This window comes from Rhinolophus hipposideros (assembly GCF_964194185.1).
Source record: "Rhinolophus hipposideros genome assembly, chromosome: 21".
NCBI classification, from domain to species: domain Eukaryota; kingdom Metazoa; phylum Chordata; class Mammalia; order Chiroptera; family Rhinolophidae; genus Rhinolophus; species Rhinolophus hipposideros.
This window is the reverse complement of record NC_138067.1, coordinates 41,462,258-41,490,027: the sequence shown is the minus strand read 5'-3', so window position 1 is coordinate 41,490,027 and position 27,770 is coordinate 41,462,258. Positions and strand designations below refer to the sequence as shown.

The window sequence follows — 27,770 nt, the reverse complement described above, 5'->3', positions numbered from 1 at the left end:
CCTCCGAAGTTTTTGGAGGAGACATTAAATTTACAAAAGTAATATATGTTTATTGTGAAAGAAAGGCATAAATCAGTTTGTGCTCATCTCTAATTCATTGAAAACCCAGCCAATAAATCTTAATCAAACCTTAAATCACAAGGATGTTTATTGGTGAAGTAAGGTGGCTCTATTGGTTTGATGGCTTCGGGATGTCAGTAGGAACCTGAGGACTCTTTCTGTCTCTACCATCTTTGTATTCAAGTAATAATTTTTCTCAAGGCCTCAAAAGGGCTGCTGTAGCTCCAGGTATCATGCCTTTATACTGCACTGTCCAAAGGAGGGAAGAAGGAGAAGGAGAAGAAGAAGGGAGGAGAAGAGAGGAGAAGGAAGAAGAAGGAGGAGGAGGAAGAAGAGAAGAAGAAGAAGGAAAAGGAGGAAGAGGAGGAGGAGGAGGAGGAGGAGGAGGAAAGACAGAGAGAGAGAGAGAGAGAGAGAGAGAGAGAGAGAGAGAGAGAGAGAGAGAATAACATGATGGGGGAACAGTGAAATGAGAGAGAGCTCTTCGAAGAGAAAAATTTTTTCTGAAGCTCCCAGGAGACTCCCCTCACTGCTAATTGGCCAGAATGGAGTCACATACCACCCCTTGCTATATGGGAGGACAGGATGGTGATTGTCACTTCTAGAGTGTAATGACAGGAAAGAAGAGAGCTGTTAAGTAACCTATCGGGGGGGCGCAGCTGCTAAGTGGTAGAGCTAGAACCAGATTGTCTGGTTCTGGTTTGCACCATGGTGCTCCATCCCATTCTTGGTCTCTGCAGACAGCTGTGCTGAGTCTTCCACTAGAAATCAGTTCATGCACAAGCCTTGAATGTGCCAATATCCCTGTGAGCCAGGAATTATGATCCCCATTTGGAAAAAGAGGAAATGGAGATACAAAGAGTTTAAGAAATATTCCCAGGGTCACACAGCAAGTAAATAGTAGAGCCATGACTTGAACCCAGGACCCCACTCCAGAGCACACTAAGCTCTTAGCCTCTGTTTCAGCTGCTTCTCTTGTGCCTCTTAAATTCCCGGATGTTGTCTGTAGTACTAAGTTGTGTTGGTCTCTCCTGGTTGGAGTAGGAAGTAGAGGTGGCATTCTTTTCTGGGACAAGGACATGCGTCAGTCCATTAATAGGCTATATAATTCATTCATTCAACAAATCTTTATTTAGTACCTGCTGTGTGCTAGGAAGTATGACTAATTAGTAGTCAACAAAACAGCTAAAACTTTCTGTTCTCATAGAGATTACATTTGAGGGTATTAGTTACCTGCCTAGGGACTCCAGAGCAAAGAGGGGTTCTACACACATTCCCAGGTTGAATCTCAGTGGTCCAGCTTGGGTCACATCCCCATCCTTTAGCCAATCACTGAGAAGAGCAGCGCTCTGACTGGCCAGTCTGAGGGAGGGGGTTAGCCCCTACTGAACCCTTTAGACCAGGAGTTGGGAAGATGGGATTCCCCAAGATGCTTGGCAGGCAGGCCCAGTTTCCCTCCCGTGACTGGTGCACTGGGCATCTCTGCTGTCCCCGAAGGCAGTAATTAATGATGGATGAGGCCAAGTCTGTGGGTCAAAGTACTGCTCTGCTTTTGGCACCGTAAGCCTGTTAACACCTGGAACAGTGTTGAGTAGGAAGAAGCCGCAGCTAGCTGGAGCACATCCAGGAAAGGCCAGCCAGGACAGGGACTGGCTCAAAGCTATGTTTACTCTGAATGATAATTTCTTAACAGATGATAATGGTTTTTATTTATTATGTGGTGTGTGATCTCAACAAATGGTATTAACCACCTTATTATTAGGGAGTTTATATGATTGTCCTGGTTTTATGAGTGGGGAAATAACTCAGAGAGAGAAACGAGTTCCATGCTGCAACCCAGAATAAGAAATCAAGCTCTACTGGCACCCAGACCCCTCCTCTTATGTTTAGTTATTAATATAGGGTTTTTGCATGTTCTTTATGGGAGTACGATATCTGTACAATGCAGTGTTCAGATCTAAAGTGTATAATTTAATGAGTATTGATAAGTTCATATAAACGTGTAACCTATGGAATACAAGATATAAAACATTTCCGTCACCCTGGGAAGTTCCCTCCTCTCCTGTTCTGTCACCCTCTAACTTCTCTCACTGTAGGTTCATTTTGCCTGTTGTTCACCTTCATATAAATGGAATAGTGCAGTGTGACCTTTAAGTCTAGCTTTTGGTTGTATGATGATGCTTTTGAGATATTTCCTTGTTGCTGCATCCATCGGTAGTTCACTTCTTTTATTGCTTGTAGTGTGTATTCTTTTCTGCTTTTCCAATATATGAATATGCTACACTTTGTTTTTCCACTCTGTTAATGATGGACATTTGGGTTTCCAGATTTTTTGGTCATTATTAGTAACGCTGCAGTGAACATTCTGATCCAAGTCTTTATGTAGATACACGTTTTCATTTCTCTTGGCTAAATACCCAGGAGTAAAAGTTCTGAGTTACTCAGTAAAGGTATATTTAATCTTATAAGAAACTACCGAAGAGTTTCCCAGTGCAGTTCCAGTTGCTTACCAACATTTAATGTTTTCATAGTTTAATTTTAGCCATTCCAGTTGGCAACTCATTTGTTTTTCTCTGATGAATGGTGATGTCGAGTACTTTTTCATGTGATAAGTAAACATTTGTTAGGATAATGAATATAAATATAATACATATAATGATAATAAATAACATTGATTGTAAACACAGTTTCTGAAAATCAGAAATTTAGGAGCAACTTTGTTGAGTGGCTCTGGCTCCGAGTCTGGCGCTGGAGGATCCACTTCCAAGAGGACTCACATGCTTGTGGTCTCAGCGCTCGCCTGCCCGAGGGCTTAGTTTCTCTCCACATGGACCTCGCCTTAGGGCTACTCATGACTACAGCCAACATCCCCCAAAGAGAGCGATCCACGGGTGAAAATGACCGACATTGACGAGGCAGTGTCTTTCTAACATAATTTTGGAAGTGACATTCTGCCACTTCTGCCGTATTCTATTGGTCATTCAGACCATGCAATGTAGGAAGGGATTATACACGGCTGTCAAGAGTAGGAGACAGGGATTGTGGGGGGCCATCTTGGAGGCTGGCTTACCACAATTCTGTTACTACTACGAATTAAAATTATTGATTAAAAAATATATTAAACCAATCTTGCATTCCTGGATAAACCCAACTTGGTCATGGTGTGTTATTCTTTTTATATATTGCAGGCTTTGATTTGTTAATATTTTCCTAAAAATTTTTGCAACTGTGGTCATGAGTGGCATGTTCTGTCATTTTTCCTTGTAGTGTCTTTGTTAGGTTTTAATATCATGGTTTTTGCTGCCCTCATAAAACAATTGGGAAAATGTTCCCTCGTCCTCTACTTTCTGTAAGATTTTGTATAAAATTGAAATTATTTCTTAAATATTTGACATAAATGTCCATTTGGGCTTGTAGTTTTAAATAACAGATTCAATTTCCTTAGTAGACATAGGACCACTCAGAGTTTGTATTTCTTCTTGTGTCAGTGGTTACAAATAATGTATTTCAAGGTAGATATTATTTCACATAAGTTGTTCAATTTATTGACCTAAAGTTGTTCATAGTATTTCTTTGGTATCCTTTTAATACTTGTAGGATAGGTAGTGCTTTGTCTCTTCTTTCATTCCTAAATAATGGTAATCTATGTTTTATTGTTTCTTTATTTTTGGTCACTAATCTTGTTTGTAGTTTATCAATATATGTTTTTGGTTTTTTGTTGTTGTTTTTTCACAATGCAAAACCAAAAGTATTTATTTTCATTATTAAAAAAAAAAGCGACATTTATTTCACAATCCCTGGAACTGTAAAACACCTGTTCTTTAATTTACAGAATTGAGGGAAGTATTTTAAATGTCAAATATACATGCTGAATGTGATTTAGCATATAGGCACCACCATCTGAAAAGTTTATAAAAATTGTTTAGTCTTGCATAGTGCATTTATTCATGAATTACACTCAGTTTGAGGGAAGAAACAGGATCCCAAAACTCATTAATATTTAAGAAATAGATGAACAGTTTCCAACTTGGTTTACAGCAAAATAAAAAATATTGCTCTTAGGTTTTTATACAAGTCATCTAAAATTTAGATTCAAAATGTCAGTGCTGCCTTTTATTATGAATGGTAGTTTGATCATTAAATTTGTCTGTGTTCCAGTTTAAGATACTTCCTATATAATAAGTACTTAATGCCTCAAAAAATTTTAGAAAAACAAACCAAAAATAACGAGTCATTTAGTGAACATCTAAAGTTAACAAAAAAAGTTAGATCTCTTATATTTTTATGTAGAATTGGGTCTAAAGTCATTTTGTATCAAATAAAATTATTTTTTAAATGGTATCAGTCCATTCAGCAATTAAATATTTTCTAAATATGTCACCATATATCTTCAGGCAAAAACTGCTAGTGTGAAGTTAAATAATACAAAATTAATTTCTTGGTTTACAAATCAAAATTATTGTGGTAGTAAAGCATGCCTCTTTCCAAGCCACTTTGTCAATGCTGATAACAATTAAACAAGGAAAATACATGCCAGTATTGCTGTAAATATACTGACACGGCCGTCCTCGATGATCTAATTAGGTTGGTTGGGGAAGGGACCTGGCCTGATTCCCCAGGTCTGTGGAGCTGCCACATCCACCCTCACTCTAAATAGCTTATACAAACAAGATCAAGTCATTCACATTGCTAACACAAAATTCCAGCAAGCTATAATCATGAAAGTCATCTCCCTTTACATATTTACTTTTTACTGTGTACATTAAAAAAGGAATATTGTGCTTTTCACATATACAGATTTTCATATCATTTTATTACTTGGCTTCTAGGGAAGGGAAGAGAAAGACTAAGAAAAGAGGTCTACCAGGAGAGTCAACTTGTAAAGTAAGATTACACACACAACTAGCCAAATACCTTTTTAATTTAAAAGACACTATCATCAAAAGGCAATATATATAGAAGAAAACAATGTCTCCTTCTTCAAATCCACATTATTCCATGATAGATTTTCACATCAACCAGTATATCTATCAGTATCTATCTACATTTTCCACTATCTGTTTAGTTATCCATGAGTATGCTTTTAGAATTAGAAGATGTCCTTTCCATAGCAGTCTAAACACTGCACTATTAGAGAAATATGCTTAGACGTGGTTCAGTGATTTATTCATTGTGACAACTATTTACAGAGATATCTATTTACGTTAGCAATAAATAATCCTGCTATCCAAAGAGAGTGCTCGTGTGCACACCGAGGGCTGCACGCTCTGAAAATATTTATACAGTGTCTCAGCTGTAGCTCCCCCATCAGTAGTGAAAATGCAGGTCCTTCCATTTCTCCTCCTTAGTCTTGCTTCTGGGGGATGCAGCCTTCCATTTCTACAACTTCTGGCCAGCCCTCGTGTTTGTTTGTGTCCTTATTGTTCTTTACGTGCTGTTCAAAAGGGCTTTTTGTCTTAATGCCTTTCCCACCACAGAAGACCCAGTTGTCTCTAAAAGCAAGATTGGTAATCCATGTGCTCCCCAGTTCAGCAATGAGCCGCCGTGCCTCATGGTTGAGTTTGGTTGCTCCATCATCATATGTCCCATTAAGACTATGGTTCCATCTTGTATAGACTTCAGAAACTCAATAAATGGGGCCACATCTCCTCCCCACATGTCAAAATACTTAGTGTCTAATACTTCTCCTGTTTTTCCACTTACCAAGGCGACATTGATCCCTCTTCCAACATTATTCTTCACACCGCTCATTGAAACGTTGTCTTCCAGGCAGATTTTGGGTCCCACCACATTTGCTGCTCCACTTGCCATTTTAAAAGCAAAGTGCTTCTCAGGGCAAGCTTTAGAGATGCCGCATTTGTATCTGGGGGGTTTTGTAGAATGTGTCGCAGTGTCCAATGCTGATCTTGCAAATAGGTTTCCTAAACTTGCATCCATTTTTATTTCAAATACTTGAGAAATAACATAAAATGTCAGTAAAAATACTGCCACAGCTACCACCAACTTTGCAGCACCTGCTACCCTCATGTTTGGTTTTTCACTCTATGGCACTTTTCCTTAAATAAGCTCCAGCCTCCCGCCCGCCTCTCCGCCAAGCCAAGCCCGCCTGCCTTCTGCCTCCCTGCGGTCAGTGCTGCCGGAGGCCATCGGGGAGCTGCCGCCGCCTCCCGTTCGCGCTCCGCGCCCTCCCGAGCTGCTCCAGTTTCCCCTCCCAATATATGTTTTAAAAGATCACTTTTTGGCTTTATTATTTTCTTCTCTTTTGTGTATTTTCTATTTCATTGACTTCTGCTCTTATCCTTATTATTTTCTTCTATTTGCTTTGGGTTTAATTTGCTATTTTTTAATACCGTAGAATCTCAGATTATTACTTTTAAATCTTTCTTTTTATATGTAAGCATTTAAATATAAATTGCCCTTTAAACACTTCTTTAGATGTGTCCCATAAAGTTTGTCTCTTTGTCATTCATTTCTGTTTGTCATGCCATTTTCTAGTTCCTCTTGTGATCTCTCCTTTTTCCCATGGGTTATTTAGGGGGGTGTTGTTTAATTTCCAAATATTAGGGCCTTTTTAGATTTCTCAGTGTTCTTGATTTCTAATTTAATTCCATTGTCAATAATAAAGCACATGGTAGAAAAATTTCAGATGGTATCAAAGGTAATATGGTGAAAAGTACATATGTTTCCCATTCCTGTCTGCCTGTCTGCCGTTCTTTTTTCCTTTGTTCATTAAGGAATACTTACTGAATGCCTACTACTTGCCAGGCACTGGGGATACAACTGTGTAAAAAGAGACCCAAGTTTACTGCCCTTATGGAGTTGAGATTCTCCTGATAGGAGACAGATAATAAACAAGATAAGAAAGCAAAATATATTATGTGTTAGATGGTAATAAATACTAAGGAAAAAATGAAGCAGGGAAGAAGGATTGGATGTAATGGGAGAAGGCATGTGCTATATTAGGTTGGGTTTAGGAAGGCCTCTCTGAGGAGGTAAATGTTTGATTAGAGACTCGAGTAAAGTGAGAAACTGTGGCTATTTGGTAATGTGCTTTAGGCATAAGGCACAGTTAGTGCAAAGGCCCTGAGACTAGAATATACTTGTTGGGTTCCAGGAATGGTGAGGAGGTCTGTGTGGCTAGGGCAGAGGGTGAGTGGGAAAGTAGGAGGTCAGAGAGGGAGCCACCAAAGGTCACCCCTCAGCCACCTTCAAGAGTGTCCTATGCATAAGCAAGCATATTCTAGGCATGCGTATGTTTAATCACATATATGATAGATAGTGTACTGTTTACCTTGTTTTGTGCCGTTTTTTTCCCTTTAGCAGCAGACCTTGATAATCCATCCATATTTGTGTACATTTAGAGCTCTCACATTCTTTTTCATAGCAGTTGGTTTATAATGTGGATATACCAGGCCCTGTTGGTGGAATTTAGGTTATTTCTGGGTTATGTTCTCCCAGAGAATGCTGCCACCAGTATTCCAGTCTATGTGGCACTTGGCAGGCAGCCTTTTTATGCTGGGGGATAAGTGCCCCCTGTCCACTACCTCCCCTACCCATGTCCATACCCTACACCCCCACAGGGAGGGTTTGAGGAGGATATTCCTTTTCGTATCTCTGACTGTACCTGACTTGCCAGAGGAATCTGCTGGTCTTCCTTCCTTCTCTTTCCAGTGGCTTTGCTCCCAGGAAAAGAAATTATGGGAGAAGTAAAGTATGAGGAAAAGGCAAATCTCTTCCCCCTTCCTGGTGACATGATGATGCTCCAGGTGTGAACCCCTCCAGGATCACAAAGGAACGCTTTGAAATACAGACGGCGGGAATGTTCTCCCCAGTCCACTTTACTAAGGCATGCGTCTCCGGTCACATTTTACTTTTGATATTTAATAATTATGCATCAAATTGTATAATATATGCTGTTTTGATTAGTGGTACACTAATAGTGATTGTAATTGTAACTCAATTCGAGAGAAAAATTTTAACTAAGATCCCCAGAAATGAAAATTTTGATTTTCATTTATAGATACTTTTTTGTTTCAGAGAAATATAATAGGACATTTGAGCATAAAACTATATTCTGTTAGGGTAAAATTTTGTGAGACAGTAAAATGTAGTTGAATTTCAAGGAGAATAAGGAATGATGTAAATACTGTGTCGGAAGAGCTGATTGCTGTATTTTTAAAATGAATGATGGTAGGTATTCAGTTTCTGTGGGCTTAAAAGAGTGACACAGGGGTGGCTGGATGGCTCAGTTGGTTAGAGCGCGAGCTCTGAACAACAAACCGGTTCGATTCCCACCTGGGCCAGTGGACTGCTCCTTCCGCAACTAGATTGAAGACAACGAGCTGCCACTGAGCTGCGGGAGGGGCGGCCGGATGGCTCTGTTAGAGTGGGAACTCTGAACAACAAGGTTTCCGGTTCAATTCCCCTTTGGGGTGGGCGGCGCCCCCTGCAACTAAGATTGAGAATGGCACAGGACTGGGAGCTGAGCTGCACCCTCCACAACTAGATTGAAGGACAATAACTTGGAGCTGATGGGCCCTGGAGAAACACTGTTCTCCAATATTCCCCAATAAAAAAAATAGTGACACGACAGATTTGTTTTAAAATGTTAATATCATTTCTGGTCATATCATATTCTGGTCATATACCAGAAGTTATGCTTTTGCAATTATTTCAACTTACAATGACAAAATGGATATGACAACTTGAAAGAGGGTTCGTAAGTGTTTCAAAATTTGTTGAGAGTATACAGGAGCAACAAGATGCGAGGTGTGCTAATTTGAATCCTCCTCAGATGTCTCTAATCGTTCCTGGTGGTGGGTGTGCATCACCTTGTCCTAGCAGTGAGGTCCCTCCCGTGGACTGAGACACTTGCTGATTTTTGCCAACCTGACACGTGGAGATCAGTTTCTCATTTTAGTTTTAATTTGCATTTCCTTGTGAACAAAGTTGTATGTCTTCTTATCTGTTTAAGAGCCTTTTGAATTTTTCAGTAATCAGTCTGTTTGTAGCCTTAGCCCATTTTTCTAGCAAGCTGTCGGAGTCTTTTTATTTAATTAATTTATAGGAGCTCTTTCTGTAAGAAAAGTAGCAAATCTTATCTCGGACATTGTCATTTGTTGACATTATTGTAGTTTTTGTGTTTGTTTTTACCATGTAAAACCTTTTTTTTTTTTTAAACTTCGTCAAATCAATTCATCTTTTCTTTTATGACCTTTAGATTTTCTGGCATCCTTAGAAACACTATCCACTTCTAGATTATAAATGATTTATGTTTTCTTCTAGTAATTTTACAGTCTTATTTCTATAGTGTTTAAGGCTTTGATGTATCTGGAATTTATTTTGGGTGTTAGGTGTGAGGTAGGGATCCCTCTTATTTTCTTTCCCATGTCCACAAAAGAACATCCAAATCTATAGAAAAAATTTATGAGTTTATTAAAGTTTATTTGAGCCAAACTGAGGACATGCCCAGAAAAAACACCTGAATTGATTGAGAAGATTCTCTGGAGAATGGCAGTTTGGCAGCTCATTTTATACATTTAGAATCAAGGAATAAAATGTAAGGAAAATTTACATGAAATCCATTGGCGGTGGATGAGGGAGAAAGCAAAGTGGGGGACGGGGAATCTCCAGGATTGGATAAAAAGCAAAATGGAGAGATACATGCTTCTTTTACATTGCGAGGTACAGGGTAGTTAACATTTAACATTTACAGGAAATAAAGATGATGTGTGGGCAACAAGCTAACAATCAGGACTTTCAGGGCATGGACTTCTGTGAGATGGTTACACCTCTGACTCCAAGGTGTTCGGAAAAGAAAATGACTCTGGGACTGCCATTGCCCCACTCGCCCCTCACCCATCTCCAAGGTGTCTCCCTAACTGGGTTGGACCAGGTGCTCCAGTGGCCCTGGGGGAGGAGGCAAGGGAAAAGGAGGAAGAGCCACGGTGGATTCCCAGCTTGGGTAACTGGGTAAGTGGGAGTGCCATTGTCAGAGACAGGGAACAGAGAAGTAAGTTTGAGGAAGAAATGCTGTATGCTTCCATTTTATTAAGTTCAACAACAGTCAAAACAGTCAAAAATCAATGGTAAGGTTGAAATAATGGTTACCTTGGAAGGGAGGTGTGTGACTGTAGGGGACACGGGGAGCTTCTGGGGTGCTATAAATAACCTGTATCTTTATCTGAATAACGGTTGCATGGGTGTATACATATATAGAAATTAATCAACTGGACGAGTATACTTAAGATTTGTGTACTTTACGGTAGATGAGGTAAGTTTTAGATATGTAGTAGACCCCCTTATCCGCAGTTTCAGTTACTTGCGGTCAACCATGTTACCAAAATAGTAAATGGAAAATTATAGAAATAAAGAATTTGTAAGTTTTTTTAAAAAGTGAAAATCCCTCTGACACGTCAAAGATATGTTATCCGAGATGCGTAAGAACAGTGGACAGGGCTCACTTAAGGTAAAGACTGAACTTTGCTAAGGAAGCTGTGGGCCTGAGACTTGACTACCCGCCATGACCTGCCCAGTTAGGAATTTATGTCAGGCCATCCTGTGTGGTTATTTTTGGTCACTTAGCATGTCAGGTCTGCTGTGTAGTCCCTTTTACGTTCACAATTATCTTGTGTATTTTCCAGGAAAAAAAAAAAAACACCCAACAGCTGCATTTCCAAGCAAATGCCAATACGCACCCCTCCTCCCCTTTTTTCATGAATGTAGCAAACAGTGTGCTCGTCGTCACTGCTTTTCACTGACCATGTTATCCTTGAGAGAATTCTCTATCAGCACTAAAAACTTTCTGACTCTTTACTTCAGCTGCTGCCAGAATTACTTTAATTTATGAGACTGTAGGATAGTCCGATTATAGGGTTTTTCCTGGCTTTTTTATTGTTATTATAAACAATGCTACAAGAGTAACGTGCCAGGCAAGCCTTCCACACTTATCCTGGTAAAATCCGGCATCAATTTCCGGAAGCAGAATTACTAACTCAAGGGCGTGAAACGTATTTTTAAGAGGGTCCATTTCCTCACAGTCTCGCCACCTGAAGGCGACTTCTTTTTTTATCTTCTTATTTTGAACTAAGGTTAGACTTACAGGACAGTTACAAAAACAGTACAGAGAGTTCCTGCACACCTTTCACTCAGCTTCCCCCATGACAGCATCTTCAATAGTCCAGTGGACAAACCCAGGAAATGAACATGGATGCGATTCTATTAATGCAACGAGAAACCTCATTGAAATATTACCAGTTTTTCCTCCACCGTCCCTTTCCTGTCCCAGGATCTTATCCAGTATCCTGCGTTGCAATTAGTTGTCACGTCTTTTTAGTCCCCTTTGATCTGTGACAGTTTCTCAGTCTTTGTCTTTTATGATGGTGACCCTTCTGAAGCGTACTGGTTAGTTATTTTGTAGACTGCCCTTCAATTTGAGTTTGTCTGATGCTTTCTCATGAGAAATGATGTTGTGTCCTCTGCACCACATCCGGGGGTCTGTGACTTCAGTCCATCTTATTTCTGGTCATGTCCACCAAAGTCAATGTGGTTAGAGTGGTGTCTGCTAGGTTTGCCCATTGTAAAGTTACTCTTTTCCCCTTTGTTAAAAAATATCTTAGGGAAGACACTTGAAGACTACGCAAACACCCCGTTTCTTCTCAGACTTTGGCCCACTCCTTTTAGCAGGAGTGAGTAGATCTTGTCTGCAACAGCAATTGTTGCACGGTATTTGCCTGATACTCATTTTCTGTTTCCTCTCCCTTCTCCATTTATTAATGGGAAGTCTACTCTTAAGAAGAGCTGTCCCTTCTTCTTGGAGGCTGTTTTACCAGTCATTCCTCTGGTGAGGGAAATGGGTTTGTGGAGGAAGTGGAGATTGGGCCTGAGTCCAGGACCGCCGGTCTCCAGGCTGTGTTCTCTTGGCAGTTACAGGAAGAAAGAGGAACCTCTAGGGATTCTAACAGGGCCCTCGCCTCCCAGGCCTCTAGGAGCACACCTCAGTGTATTTTCTGTCATCTTTCCCCGCAGTGGATAAAAACTTTCAGTTTTGATATTCAGTGGCCCCAGCCTGGGCCTAATTTATAAAAATAACAATGGCTGCACTTTACTGAAATCTTTGGATGCAGCCAGGCACAATCTTGTTGGATCTCATAGAATCCTGTGGGTAAGGGGTTTTTGTTTTTTTTCAAATGGTTGGTATTTTATTCTATTTTATTTTTTAACTTTTATTGAGGAATATTGGGGAACAATGTGTTTTTCCAGGACCCGTCAGCTCCATGTCAAGTTGTTGTTTTCAGTCTACTTGTGGAGGGTGCAGCTCACTGGCCCATGGGGGAATTGAACTGGCGACCTTGGTGTTATGAGCACTGCGCTCTAACCACTGAGCGAACCGGGGTTTTTATTAAACCTATTTTATAGAGGAAGAAACTGAGGCCTGGAGAGGGAGCGTTTTGGGGACTCCAGACTGGGAACTCCTGAATCCCAGAATGAACTTCGTCTTAACCAGCAGGTTCTCCTGCTTGAGAGAGCCTGAGGGAGTGCTTCCCACCTTCATCTCAGGCCACGGGGGGGTCGGAGACCCAGTGACTCTGGAGGCCCCTATTCTTGGACCTTTCCTTAGCACTGTACCTTGTTCTGTTCTATTCCTGGTTCTGTTCCTGGGAGGAGAGTTCTCCCCTGTGCTGGGCACGCATCCCAGGCCAAGGTAGCTGCTTGGTCCACCTGTTGTATTCAGGGCCCTGTGCCACGTCAGCCATAGAAAACGGGTCATTTCCAGGGCCCCCTGCATCATCACCGTTCGCCTAGAGGAAAGAGAAAACGCTCCGGCTCTTTTAAGAAAAAAGGCATTTTCTCAGCACTTTATTAGAGGCATTTTCATATGGCTACAGTGAAAGAATTTTACATTGAAACACACCCACATACCCTCACAAAGATACTCCTGCTGACATTTTACAGTACTTGCTTTGTCACACTTCAGTCTGTTGGTCCATCCTTCTGTCCATCCAATTGTTGGTGCATTTCCAAGTAAATTAGGCAGAAAGCATTTAATACGGAGATTGAGGCTTGCACAGTCATTGGAAGGGCTCGATGAACTGGCTCTTGGCTCGGCCGCTGGGAAGGACGCCGCAGAACTGACCCCAGGGAGCTGCTGCCTTTGAAGCTGCCCCCTTGAGCGTTGTGCTGAAGAACACATCGACCTATTGCCATCCAGGGGCCAAGAAGCCATGACGCCCATGACGTTGGTGACAGGACACTGGAAGTTCACCTTGGGAAACCCCCGTGTCCCCAGCCTACTGTGTCCAGCTGAACCCCACCAGAGCTGCAGTTGGGGGCCCTGTCTTCCTCCTCCCACCTCGCAGATCCTGGGCAGTGGGTCTCATTGGCCGACTCTAACTCACGTCCCCAGCCTGTGTCAGGGCAGTCGGGGAGTATCCTTTAGAGCTTCATACGTTCATGGTACAGGAAGGCCCAGTCCCAGGGGACCGTCACGTGCACGAACTGGGAATCACCTGCTTCTGGATGGGTTGTTCCCCACTTCTCACCACTTTCAACATCATTGCAGTCAGCATCCTTGAACACCCATCTTTCCCCTCTTGAATTTGTTGCTTCTCAGGTGCTAGGAGGACCAGGCCTACAGCTCAGGAGAATTGCTAGGAGGGAGAAGGTGCAGAGAGAAGTTCTGGCACCACTATCGGGTGAACTCAGCAACCTGGGGCCTTCAGCTCAGCCTGTTCACTTGCTGATAGAAACAAATCTCCCCTCCTACAAGGAGAGTCCTGGGTAAGGGTTTCCAGAACTGCAGGCTTCATCTTCCCTGGCCATTGGGCCGTCATCCTTTCCCCCCAACTAGAGCTGGAAGCTTCTTCGATTAGGTCTGTTGCAGAGAGTGAGCCTAAGGCCCAGAAATATGAGGTGACTTATGCAAGGTCACACCATGGGGACCTGTGGCCCATAACTTAGAGTCTTGGAAAGAAGGGGACACGGGTAATTCCCACGTCCTCACAGTGAAGGCTTAGGAGGAAAGGGTGGGTTGGGGGAAGTCGAGGGTAAGCAAGGATGCCTTCCTGGAGCCTACAGGTCCTTTCTGTTGTATTTCCTGCAGTCGTCATATTCTGACATGTTATTGTCCTTGGGGATGACCCAGAATTTCATGTTGGTTGAGCAGCACCTCTGGGAGCCTCGATGGAAGGGGTAGAGTGGTACCCACAGCAGCTCCATGTGCCATCATTGGGGTCTAGCGCCACACTGCCGCAGCGTCTCCAAGGCTCCACTCGGGCTACCAGCACCTCGCCTGGGGGCCAGAAACAGCTCAGCCTGGGCCTGAGCAGAGCAGGGAGGCGGGGTCCCAGCCTGGGGGCGCCGTGGGAGCCCCCGCCCCTCCTCTAGTTCAGCTCTTATCTCCCGTCTAGGGACTGCCCCACATCTCCTGTGGTGTTTGTCCCTTCACCTGGCTAACACCCACTCCTTCCTCTTCCTTCCTGGCTGACTTAGTCTCTCTGGTTCTGTGTTTTTCTCTTCTGTTTCCTTTATTTTTTTATGGCCTTATTGAGGTATAATTTACGTACAATAAACTGCACATATTTAAAGTGTACAACCTGGTAAGTTTGATAGACATGCACACCCATGAAACCATCCCCACAATCTAGAGAATGAACATATCCATCACCCCCAAAGTATCTTCATGCCCCTTGTAATCCCAGCCCCTGTACCCACTCCCCAATCTCCAGGCAACCAGTGATCCATTATAGATTAGTTTGCATTTTCTAGAATTTTCTATAAATGGAATTATACAGTATATATGTATTATTTTACATATATATATATATATATATATATATATATGTTGCTTATACATAACGCACCTAATTAATTTTGCAAGTTTTGATCATAGACCTAAAGTTTAAAAACTGCTTGAAGGCTGCGTTACCTCCACTCACCCCTCTTATTTCCCTCCCCACAGAAGGTCCTCATCCCTCTACTTACCCCTGGATGCTTGGCTCAAGGAGGGCGAGGGAGGCACAGGCGTTCCATTAGAGAATGGCCACAGCAGGAGGCAGAGGGCTTCGAGGGAGAGAAGAGTGAGGGCTGGGTGCAGGGGGCCCTGGGTAAGGGGGGTCAAGGGGCCCTGGGTGCAGGGCTGGGGTCCCAGTACCTGAGAAGGTGAGGAGCCAGGTCCTCCAGGCGGAGCAGGCGCTTGTTCCCATTATGCTGGCTGCTGGCAGCTGCCCTGTGGCGTCTCCCGGCTGACCCACGCAGTCTGCAGCAGTGAAGCTTCCTGAGGAACCAGTCTCCTCAGATCCCAACTGTGGTTCTTCCTGATTAACTTCCCAAGTACCCATCACCCCCATGAGGATTATTCATAATGACGTTGTCACATGGCCATAGACCTTTGGGTCACCAAATGGTGTCGTGCACCACTCACCTCTTGCCCTAGAAGTCACCCATAAACCCTCCTCCTCGTCAATTCCAGTGAATCCCATGGGTCCTGTGAGCCGGCCCCTACTGGTGGCTGGTGCTCATGGCTGAGGAGACAGCAGGTCCCTGGCCTGAAAACCGAAGGAAGCTCCCTCCTAAATGGGCCAAGCGTGTACATTTCTTGGGTACATTCCTTGGGTATCCGAATCTTTCTATAAACCCACACTTCCTTTCTTGGTAAAGAAGGTGATAAATTTCTAGAATCAGAACTGTGGTTCCAAGGATATGCAATTAGCATTTTTTCCTTATTGTTAAAAATAGAGGAGCAATACACGTTTATTGTAGAAAAAATTTAAAAATACAGATAAGAAAATAGAACACTCATCCCAGTGCTCACTAATAACCAAAAGTTAAGTTTTGGTGTGTTTCCTTCATTTAGTTTTTCATTCATCGAACCCTCCCTGCGTGCTCACTCTGAGTCCAGCCCTGCCCTGCCGTCCTAGGATTCAGCATCTGTGAGGGGTAACAGACCCATCCCTAGACAGCAATGGCGCAAGTGGGCAGGGCATGGCTGGGGAGCCCATGAGGCTGGGAGAGCCCAGAGGGGGCATGTGGCCTAGTCTAGTGATCAGGGAGGGCTTCCTAGAGGAGGAGCCACTGAGCTGAGCCCTGGGCCCTGGAATACATATATAAAGAGAGTATAAAATGTTTTGAACACTGACGCTAATTCCACATGTATGGGGGACTGGTGGCAAAAGATGTGCTGATCATACAGGATCATTTGAAGGAATCTAGACTTTATCCTAGAATCAATAGAAGCCATTTTAGTATGGTGACTTCATATATGGAAGGTGCGTGGGATGAGGGAGAAAGACCCTGGCAAGGGATCAGGATAAGGGCCTGGGAACCCAAAGGTAGTGCTCACGTTTCTAGCTTGCACACGTTTAAAAAATGTGTTTGTGTTTTTAAAATTATATTAATTACTAATTTTGCCAAGAAATATAAGTACTGAAAGAGTGAAATATGTCTATGATTTATGATAAAAAGAAGAAAACCCAACCATCTCCTTTTCCACCTCAATTCCTGCTTTCCACAGGTAACCACTTTAACTCTTGCAGCTGCTTTTTTGGTATTTACCACCGTATTTCTAATTAAGGCACTTTTACCCCTAGTTCTTAAAAAATGTCCCTAATTTTTTTGGCTTCCTAATATGGAAGATAAGGATGTAGTACTTTTACTCTCCCCCTCCCATATTAAAAAAACAAACAAAAGATGTTCCCCTCTCAATAGTTAACAATCCCCGTTACCTGTTATGTCATTTTTGGCAGTTCAGTATTTGGCATTTGGTCATAACCCTTTCGCCATCCTGGGCTGCATGAGTAGTGCTACTAGCAGGGAGCAAAATTGTCCCCAGCTAAGAGCCACTGGCATACACAAATGTAAAAAGTCACAGAGACTTTTAGTTCAGGGACTGAACTAAAGATCCATGTTTGGTATATCATTCCTCAGTTGACAAGTCACACACACACACGCACGCACACACACACCTCTTGCTAAAAGCAGCCCCTTGTGCCCGCTAGAACTTACCTGGGAGGCAGCACAACGTCCACTGACAATAAACAGCCGTGGCACTTTTCACATCCCAAGTTGAACCCTGGCTGTTAATTCCCAGGCTGTTCTTTTGCAGCCTGTGCTCCGGATTGCTCGAATGATGGATGAGGAAATGACTTTCTAGGTCTCCCTAGGCAGTGCCGCTCCCTATGACTCAACAGTTGAGTGCCACTCTTGGAAACGGTTCTATTCTAGGTATCCCAAACTGGCAGAATGGGCCTTTGAAAACACGGCAACATAAAGGATGTCACAGATGTAATACTGAACAAATGAAGACTGCAAAGAGTTTAAACTATCTTTCACGAAGAAGTCAGAATAGGACTCAAACAGCACTTAGCGTCTGTCATGAGAGGTCAGAATAGTGGTTTTGGGGGGTACAGACTGGAAGAGGGCTTGAGGGTAGGAGCCATTTGGAGTGCTGGAATGTTCTAGATCTTTTTTTTTTTAATTTTATTGGGGAAGGGGAACAGGACTTTATTGGGGAACAGTGTGTCCTTCCAGGACTTTTTTTTCCAAGTCAAGTTGTTGTCCTTTCAATCTTAGTTGTGGAGGGCGCAGCTCAGCTCCAGGTCCAGTTGCCTTTACTAGTTGCAGGGGGCACAGCCCACCATCTCTTGCGGGATCGAACCGGCAACTTTGTGGTTGAGAGGACACATTCCAACCAACTGAGCCATCCGGGAGCTCAGCGGCAGCTCAGCTCAAGGTGCCGTGTTCAATCTTAGTTGCAGGGGGCGCTGCCCACCATCCCTTGCGGGACTCAGAGGAATTGAACCGGCAACCTTGTGGTTGAGAGCCCACTGGCCCATGTGGGAATCGAACCGACAGCCTTTGGAGTTAGGAGCATGGAGCTCTAACCGTCTGAGCCACCGGGCCGGCCCCTGGAATGTTCTAGATCTTGATCTAGGTGATGGTTATATATTAAAAAATTATCCAGCTCTGCACTTAATATTTGTGTACTTTATATAAATTATATTTCATTAAAAAGAAAAAAGAATGAATTTAGTGAGGTCACTGGATAGAAAAAAATAACTCCATTGTATCTCTATGTACGAGCCCCAACCAAATCAAAAATGGATGTAAAATACTATCAATAATGTCAAAAATAATACCCAGAAATAACCATAAGGAAAGAAGTGCAAGGCTTACAGAGAAAATTAGAGACTAAGTGGTGAGAGATGCCACACTCGTGGATTGAAGACTCAATATTGGGAAGATGTCAGCGTCCTTAAAGTGATCTGTAAACTACATGGATACCAACTAAAATTTAGGACAGTGGCTCTCAATGTTTTGACTGTGTTCCCGTTATAAACACGTTCACACAGACACATACAAAAGAAGAACAAGTCTTATGAAACAATAGTTACCCTGACTGTTTTAAGACTGGCTTTGAGATTTTCTGTTATATCTTGATCATTTTTTTTTAAATTTGTTATTGGGGAATTTTGGGGAACAGTATATTTTTCTATGGCCCATCAGCTCCAAGTTGTTGTCCTTCATTCTAGTTGTGGAGGGCGCAGCTCACCATCCCATGTGGGAATTGAACCAGCAACTCTTAACTCTTGTTAAGAGTTTGCGCTCTAGCCAACAGAGCCTTCAGGCTGCCCCTCCAGAATCTCAGCGGCAGCTCATTGTCTTCAATCTAGTTGTGGAGGGCGCAGCTCACTGGCCCATGTGGGAGTCAAACCAGCAACCCTGTTGTTCAGAGCTCGCTCCTGTAACCAACTGAGCCATCCGGCCGCCACTCCGGAAGCTCAGCAGCAGCTCATTGTCTTCAATCTAATTGAAGGTGCAGCTTCAACTGTGGAGGGCGCAGCTCACTGGCCCATGTGGGAATCTAACTGACAACCCTGTTGTTCAGAGCTCGCGCTCTAACCAACTGAGCCATCCGGCCGCCCTCGATCATATTTTTTAATGCTGGCATTGATTTCATAACCCACTAATGGGACAAGACGTGCCATGTGAGTAAAGACCAAGTCGTTCTAGAAAATCATTATCTGAGAGCAAAATGATATGTGGCATTCTAAGTGGCTTGATGCATAGAGAAGCCATCTGACCTTGATACTCAGAATGCTGTCCTCCAGGTGGCCCCCTTGATGACGCAACATGACAGGGGCTGCACGCTAGCCTAGCCACATCACATTGAATAGTTTCCGTGGGTGGCGTCTTGTATGTGCTTAGTTTCATTTCTTCGACTCGGCTGATGCACAAAGTACAGGACGCCTTATTAGAGCCACTGAAAGCCTGTGTGTTAAACCCTCATGATGTGAAAGGATGGTCTGGCCTAGGGATGTGGGGGTGGGGTGGGGACACTCGTTCCTCCCTTGCCGTGTTGGGAGCTAAGGGAGACAGTGAAAAGAGTATAATAGAAGAATAAGAAATGTATACAAATCACCTGTAAAAGTGGAGAGACAGCGGGGTGGGACAAAGTGCTCATCTTTTATAGTGGGGTTGGAGAGCCCAAAGAAAATAATTGTGTAAATACAAACAAATTTCCAGTTGGAATACTCAGACTGATGTACGCTTATGACCAGGTGTTGGGGAGATGATGCGAGGGGAAAAAGGCTGATTAGGGCAAGATTCGGGGTATGTATGAGGCCGGCCTGAGCATCAGGGCTGGTGCTGACGGGGTCCACGTATAGTTTGGGTACTTTATTTTCATGCAGTGGTACTTTTGTTAGTGAAGACAATGGTAGTTTTTTGGGTTTTGTTGTCTCTTAACCAGCTTCTGGCTGCTGTGTGGAGGACAGTTGCAGGGGCTGCGGCCGGGTGGGGATGGGGAGGAGGCTGGGGCAGAGACCCACCAAGGCATTCAACAAGATATACTGAGTATCAGGTGTGCGCCTGGCCTGGTCCTGGGCGGGGCTGGGGGCACAGCAGTGACTGGGACAGCCCCGAGCCCCGCCCTCATGGGGCTTACAGTCCAGTGTGGGGGAGAGAGAGCATGGACTAGTGGCTGGATGACAAGGTCATTCCCAGTTGTGATAGGCGCTCCAGAGAAATACACAGAACGACAGAAGACCAGAGCATTCCTGAAAAGGGAAGTCAGGGAGGGGACATTGGTCAGAGCTGGGATGGAGCCTGGACCAGGACAGTGGGTGTGGGAGTGACAGAATGTGGGGAGGCTGTGGGGACACCTGAGCCCCAGGTCTCTGGTTGGATGACAGCATGGACCCAGGAGGAGGAACAAGTGTGTGGGGAAGCTGAGGTCAGGTGTGGACATGGTGAATGGGAAGTATCTGGGGATGTCCACGGACCTCCTGGACACCCAGGCTGCTACAGTCCTCAGTCTTGTCCCGTCCTGGCCCCACATGTGCTGCCCCTTCTTCCCAACTCTCCATTCCCACCCGGACCTTGTTTTCTGAACCCTAAATCTGGCCACTTGGCCTGCGAGATCGTGTGAGGACTTGTCTGAAAGCTCTCACCCTCTTCTCTCTCACCCCCCCAACACCTTTGACTTAATTTCCTGTGACCTTTATGTGTGTCCCCCTTCCCCGCGTACCTACTCCCATTTGCACACCCAGACCCACCCACTGGCCCAGGTCCCCACACTGTTGACACTGAGATGCTGGGACATTCACGCAGGGACGCCAGCAGAAGCTGGTCCGGTGTCTCTCTTAGCTGCTGTCCCACCACTATCCTCCTGACATAAAGAAGCAGGTGACACTTACAGGCCCAGCTCTGGGCCCAGCACTGGGCTGGTATGTGGTCATCAGGAGTGAGGCAGGTGCCACCCTTTCCCCAGTTTACAGAGGTGGCTCAAAGGGGGCTGTCATCGCCCAGGCGGTAGGTGTAGAGTCCTGGGTGGCTCCCAGGCTGGCCTGACACTAGGACCTCATGGGGGGGGCGCCACAGCCTGGACCCCAGAACCCCACGACACCAGTGTTTGTGTAACAGCAGTAAGTTATGCAGCCGGAAGTTACTGAGAGCCCCGAGGGTTGGATCTTACTGCCGGCTCCAGGCAGAGCTCTGCGAACATTTTCTGCCCCGCCCCTTTAAAAAATTGAAAAATATATCCTCTCTAGTGCATTTTCAAGTGGACAACTAAAACTTCTCTTTATAAGTTCAAGTAGTTGCAAAAGGTAACAATTTGTAGTGTATTATGAATACTGTTGACATATTCCAACAGAGCTGGCACATCCTTCCTTTGAAGCATCTAACGGATTCTGGTGAATTCATGCCGGCCAATGTCTGGCTTAAAAAAGAAAAATAGAAAAAGAACCAGCTCTTCCTTAACAGTCAGAAATTTTACATTGTTCCTTTTTGTCCTTGGACTTAATTTACAGTGCCCTCCGGACAGAATTCTGTCTCTTGAATTATGTTTCAGCAACCAAAACATGTACAGAAATTCAAGTTTTAATTTTATTTAACTTCCTGTGACCGTAAGGTTCTGAATGTTAAAATATTTTCTTCTGGATTGAATAAATTTAAAATTGTAAGTGCACTGTTACTATAAAGCATTTCACGTATGACGTATTTTCATGAATAACTCTTAAACCCTAACAGTGAAATGGTATGTTGGAACTGGATCTCCACATGAGCTAGACAGGGCATCCCCAATCATTTCATGCGTCCTCGGATGAATATTCATTATCACAGGAATGAGTCAGGGTTCAGCATCAATCCTGCCTTGGTTTTTAAGATTCAAGTGCTGAGAACTTTCCTTCACAAAGAAGCAGCTAGGCAAGGAAGTTTCTGTTCCAGCAGCACCTGTCAACTCTGGAGCTACCTCCAAGGTATGTTTCCAGAACTTCATGGTGAAGTGCTCACAACTGTTGGCTCCCTCTTCCAGGCTGATGGAAAATTTAGAGCCACCAGCCTTACAAAGAGGATTGGTTACGCAGTGTTCACAGCCACTCAGCATCAGTTCCCACCTTTCAGCTGCCCTTTCTTTGGATCCAGGAGGTCACCTTCTGCTGCAGCCCCAACTGCACTTTGGGAAGATTTGGGAAGAAAGGGGTTGTCCCTCCTCTTGGGAAATGGGTGGGGCGACAGTGCCCGGGGAGGACAGGGGCTGGCCAGCCAGTGGCTTGAGGGAGGGGCAGAGGGAGCTGAGCGGCAGGCAGTTGAGTCTTCGTACCTTGCCGGGACTTGGTGCTCTGGGAGCTCCTTGTGACCCTCCAGGGGCGCAGCTCCCGGTCTGCGGATTTCCCCTCTGCGGCAGGGTTTCTCATTCTTGGCTGCTTGCCAGAATCTTCTGGACGATTTAAAAAGATGCCCTCAAGGTCACCCAGGTCGAGCGGCTGGGCTTTCCTGGGGGAGGCGGGGTTCGCGGCTTGTTTCATGAGCCCCCTGGCGATTCTGTTTGCCGTGTCCCCATCGCTCCGACCAGGACAGCGAGGCGCGTTGGGGCGCGGCTGGCAGGGGGCTCCGGGAGCACAGCCTGACCCATCTCTTCCCCGCAGTGTACCACTGGGTGGAGATGCGGACCAAGATGCGCATCATGGGCTTCCGGGGCACGGTCATCAAGCCGCTGAACGAGGCTGCGGCCGCCGATCTGGGCGCTGAGCTGCTGGGCGAGGCCACCATTTTCATCGTGGGCGGCGGCTGCATGGTGCTGGAGTACTGGCGCCACCAGACAAACCAGCGCCACAAGGAGGAGGAGCAGCGCGCCGCTTGGGACGCGATGCAGGCCGAGGTGGGCCGTCTGGCGCTAGCTTTTGAGGCCCTGCAGGCGCAGATGCAGGCGACACCGCCGCCCGGCGCCTTGGAGGAGCTGCGGGCGCAGATGCAGGAGGTGCGCGCCCAGCTCTGCGCCCGGGATGGCCGTGCGCCGTCCGCGCCCCAGGCAGTGTCCACATCCGAGAAATAGGAGGATGCCGGCGCCTGAACTTGGATGTGGCCATGTGTGCCCTGATGTGGCCTTCTCCCCGCTCTACCCCTGCCTGTGCTGGCCCAGCGGAAACCACCGGGATCTTGGTAGAGCTTGGGCTTTGGTCACCCTCTATTGACCAGTGGTACCTTCCACTGGGACTGTGACGCTTCCAACATAGCCCCCTCCAACCTCTAGCTCATTGGTACAGTCCACAGTGCTCATCTCTCCAACCCCTCCCCACACCACAGATCCAAGGTCCCAGCCATCAGGACAACAGCTCACTCTTCTGGCAGAAGAAAACATGGAACCAGTACTTGAGCCCAATGAACCTGTCAATCCCCCATTTACCTGGCCAGTGTTACCTTTCCCTGGGACGCTTGTATCACACCGGACACCCCCTTCCTTTTGTCGGTTGGTACAGACCATTGTAAGGAACGCAGTATCTTTCAGTGGACTTCTGACCCTCCACCTTCTGAGGTGCCCTGTAGCCGGGCATCATCCCCTTTGTGAGGGGAAAAAGGATCCTGGCTTGCAGTTGCTCCACTGAATATTGTGCCCTTAACCTGATCCTTGATATCTTCCCCCGAGACCCCAAGTGGAATATTCCAACAGCCCCCCCATCCTCCAGTCAATGGCACAACCCCCTGGAGTGGCTGTCCAGTCTTCTCAGGCAGTGCCCTCCCAACCCCACTTTGGTGGAGAAAAAATTGATCCTACCTACTAGGGCTGTTCCATCCTGTCTCTCAGCCTCAGCTTCCTGTTGACCTGTCCCCAAAGTCCATGGGCCTTTCCTGACATGCCCTTTCTGACCTTTCCCACTGTCTTTTTCAGTGGCCTCTCGGGGGACTGCCGGCCATGGATTATATGGTCACATCCCCCATGTTTCATTTAAATCTGTCGATCTGTGTGCTCTTGCCGTCCACCCCTGGGACTCTGGACTGGTCCAATAGCCCCCCTTCGTGCAGTGGTACCTCCTGCCTCCCAAAACCCCAAACCCCACCTCCATCCCATTGGACAAGGCCACTTGTTGGTCTTACCTTCTTTGGTAGTTTCCTAGGGCTGCTGTAACAAATTACCACAACTTGGTGGCTTAAAACCACAAGAATTTATTCTGTCACAGTTCTAGAGGCCACAGATCCAAAATTAAGTGTCAGCAGGGCTGCACCCCCTCTGAAGGCTCTAGCGGAAGGTCCTTCATTGCCTCTTCCAGCTTCTGGGGGCTCCTGGTGTTCTGGGCTCGTGGCTGCATGTCTCCAGTCTCTGCCTCCGTCTTCACAGCCTTCTTCTCTGTCTCTTACAAAGACACCTGGGCATTGGATGTAGGGCCACTCTAAATCTAGGATGGTTTCACTTAGAGATCCTTAATTCCATCTATAAATACCCTTTTTTTCCAAGTAAATTCACAGTCACAGGTTCCATGGGTTAGGATGTAGACACCTTTGGGGGGGCAGCATCCAACCCACCGTACCTCCCCACTCCGAGAGCATGCTGCGACTGCTGCCAACCCCGTGGGACATTCAGCCTTCCAAATGGGTTAAAGGAACAGTCCAGGAACCACCCTTCACAACTTGGTTTCTCTTCCAGGACTCACCCCTGAAGCAGGGAGGGATGTGGGCCCCAACAGTATGCATTCTGTTTTTCAGACTGTAGATGTTTAAGGAGCCCTGGAATGAGGAACTCATCTTAAAGTTGTGTCTGAGAACCATGATATGGATCTCCAAAATGGGTACCAAGCTCATTAAAATTAGGAGAGAAGCTGAGAGATCTGATGGGGGTGAGTGGGCAGAGCGTCATCCTATGAACTCTCTCAGATGGGGAAACTGAGGCCCAAGGGAAGCAAAGGGATTATCCAAGGCTACGAAGCCAGTGAAGGACTGGTTTCACTGGGGAGACAGAGGAGTCCAGGTTTTCCTAGGTGCAGGGCGAGAAGGAGGAAGATAAAAGGGAGGCAGATTGGTGGGGGAGGGGCAGTGTCGGGCGTGGGGTCCCTCCATCCCCTGTCAGAGCAGCCCCACATCACACCTGAGACTGAGCATTTTAGTGAGCAGGGTTAGGGTTAGATTCATTCCACCGGGGCCCCTTTCCAAGAAACGGAGAGACAGGTTTTCTCTCACCTCCTCACCTCACTTCCCCAAGGGTTTAAAAATTATCTGGACGCAAGACCTACGCAGATAGAAAACCAGGAAACTGGGCTTCTGAAACATCTGTATTCCTTGTAGAAGAGGGGAGAAGCTGGTGTAGAGGGAGCTGGGGGGGTGTGTTTGCAGGTGTCCCAATTGGGTTAAATGATGAAGGGTAAAGGCAAGAGAGATACCACTGCATGAAAGGGTGATGGACAGAGCCAGGTGAGCAGGCTCAGTGCCTGGTTTCCATGGTTACCCCTGGGGGTCCACTCTGGCACTGACATCTCTGGAGCACAGGTTGCTGGAGGCCGGGGGCGCCAGGGATGGTAAATAGCAGTCATTCTAACAGATGGAGTTTATTGAGCTCTGGTTAGGTGCTGGGCACTGTTTGAGAGCTTTATATACCCCAGTAACATTATGTTCTTCATTTCATGAGGAAACTGAGGCTCAGAGAAGGCAAATCACCAAGGTCACACAGGCAGAGAAGAGGTGGAGGTGGGACGTGAAGACAGTCAATCTGGACCAGAGTGCAAGCTCTAACCCCTGCACCATTTTGCCTCTGATGTAGCACTGCCCTAATGTCTGTGAGATTCAAAACCTAGCTGTCACGTGCCCTGACCTGAGGCCAGACCTGAGGGATGCAACATTTACACCCCCGGGTGGTGGGTGTGAGTGGGTGTGTGCCAGTGCAGGGAACTCCCTCTCACAGGGCGCGGGGCCGGAGGATGGAGGGTTTATCCCTCTGGCTTCCTACTAGCAAAAGTTTGTATACGTTTGCGACTTAGGGAGAGGGGTTACAATAAATTTGTAATTCAAGTTGGTTGTCTTCAAGTTGATGTGTTTTTTTTCATATTTGAAAAACCCGTCAACCTTAGGGAAAGCGTTCTTCATTTATTCTTTCATTCAAGAACCTGTCCCCCAGGTACCTACTGTGTGTCCTGCCCTGCCCTGTGCCGTGTGCGTTCCCAGTGGGGACCATGACAGCCCCTACCCTGCCTTCACAAGGCTCACAGTCCAGTAGGGCAACAGACAGATACACACACAGATATTTCTCTTCCAGTGTTGCCTGCCCCACCCCAGGTTATTTGGGAAGAAGGATCCAGGATGATTCTAGACACCTCCCCTCCTGAGGGACTCAGGGCTTTAGGGAGTAAAGCACAGAGAAACCCATGTACACTGGCTCACAAAAGCCTCCAGCCATGTCCGAGGGCTCTTCCTCTCCCATTTCCTGGCAGGCTCTTTGTTCCCTGTGTTGGTTTCCCTGCCTGGTAGGCTGTTGCCTGGCAAGAGCCACCGCCGAATCAAATGGACTTCGTAAAGCTGCTGCCTGACCCACTGGCTCATCCAGCCATCCCTGTACGAGCCCCTGTGACGCTGAGTGGCCAGGCTGGGGCCCGCAGCCCCAGTGGACAGAGGGAGAGGAGAAGCATGCCCAAAGGAGAATTGAGAGGGCATCATCCACCTGCTCATTAAACACATTTATTGAGCACCTGCTGCATGCCTGGCCCTATTCTGGTAGCTGGGAATAAATCGGGAGCAGGACAAAGTCCCACCACTATGGAGCTGAAATCCAGTGCAAGACAGGGACAGAGGAGTGTCAGAGGAGGCCACTTTTGAGACAAGCCCCAAAGGACTGAGAAGGTTATTAGCATGTATGTATAAAGGCTCTGAGGCCGGTATGGGGTTGGCCTATTTCTGGAACAGCAAGGATTTCTGTTACCAGAGTAGAGTGAGGGTTGGTGGACTGAGGCCCTCAAACCAGATCCAGCAACCCTCTGCCTGTCTTTGTAAATAAAGATTTATTGGATAGCAGCCACACTCAGCCGTTACATGTTTTCTATGTCTGCCTTTGCACTAAATGGCAGAGTTGAGTATTTGCGATAGATATCATTTGGCCTTCAAAGAGGAAAATATTTACTGTCTAACCCTTTGCATAAAGAGTTTACCAGCCCTGGAATAGAGTGAGTAAGGAGAGGGATGAGGAGGGGGTCAAGAGAAGGCTGGTTTGGCATAACTCTGGAGGGTCCCAGCAGCTCCAGGCACCCCATCGCATCAACTGTTGGGGCTGCATTCACTTCAGCTTTTCTCTGCCCAGCCCTGCTTTGTTCACGCCCCACCTACAGGAGCTGTTCCCAGAGTCTCCGCAACAACCCCAAGGCACACAGATCTGTCTCCATCTCAATCTACGATATATAGTCTGTGTAATCCACAACATGCATACTTACGTAATAATTTTAATTCACCCTAAATATGTATTATAAATACCTCATAATTTATGCAGTATGTGACATAGTCTATAATGGAATATAAATTTTATGTAACGTGTGTGTACACATATATATATATATATGGTGCCAAAAAATTTATACACACTTTAAGGAAAACTATGAAAATTATAATACTCAATATATACTGATTACAAAAGATGAATACAAGTCATGTTTGACTTCTGCAATGACAAGAGGTGCTCAAAGTGGTTCCCATCAGCATCCAGACACTTCTGATTGCAGCAAACTACTGCTTGAGCAACGCTGGCCAGTGTCCATTTGTATACATTTTTTGGCACCCCCGGTATATATTATTGGAATGAAAGTCCAACTAAATAATTACCCTTAATATGTGCAGTGCAGTCTGATATTTCTTAGTGTATTCCAGTTCATAAAGAAAAGCTACATATATATATATATATATATACTTAATATGTATTATAAACATATAAAACCTATTGTGTGAGTTATATAACACATGGA

General features: G+C 45.5%; 2 protein-coding genes across 3 annotated transcripts in view; one reads left to right on the top strand and one right to left on the bottom strand.

Annotated features, from left to right (window-relative positions):
- LOC308490355 (optic atrophy 3 protein-like) overlaps positions 1 to 27,582 on the top strand; it is a 46,572-nt gene extending 18,990 nt beyond the window's left edge. The window contains exons 1-2 of one of the 2 annotated variants that reach the window (XM_081032449.1): positions 18,131 to 21,818; positions 22,488 to 27,582. In XM_081032449.1, coding sequence (XP_080888575.1) covers positions 21,650 to 21,818; positions 22,488 to 22,894 — 576 coding nt within the window. In that variant the 5' untranslated portion in view covers positions 18,131 to 21,649 and the 3' untranslated portion in view covers positions 22,895 to 27,582. Of the gene's footprint in view, positions 1 to 18,130; positions 21,819 to 22,487 lie in introns of those variants that run through there. The other variant, XM_081032450.1, reaches the window with a different exon arrangement.
- Positions 4,968 to 6,198, bottom strand: LOC308490354 (protein FAM3C-like). The gene is given in 2 exon segments (XM_081032448.1): positions 4,968 to 5,649; positions 5,652 to 6,198. Coding segments are annotated over 2 exon segments (681 nt in total). The 5' UTR covers positions 6,088 to 6,198; the 3' UTR covers positions 4,968 to 5,404.
- Positions 27,583 to 27,770: the final 188 nt, after the last annotated feature.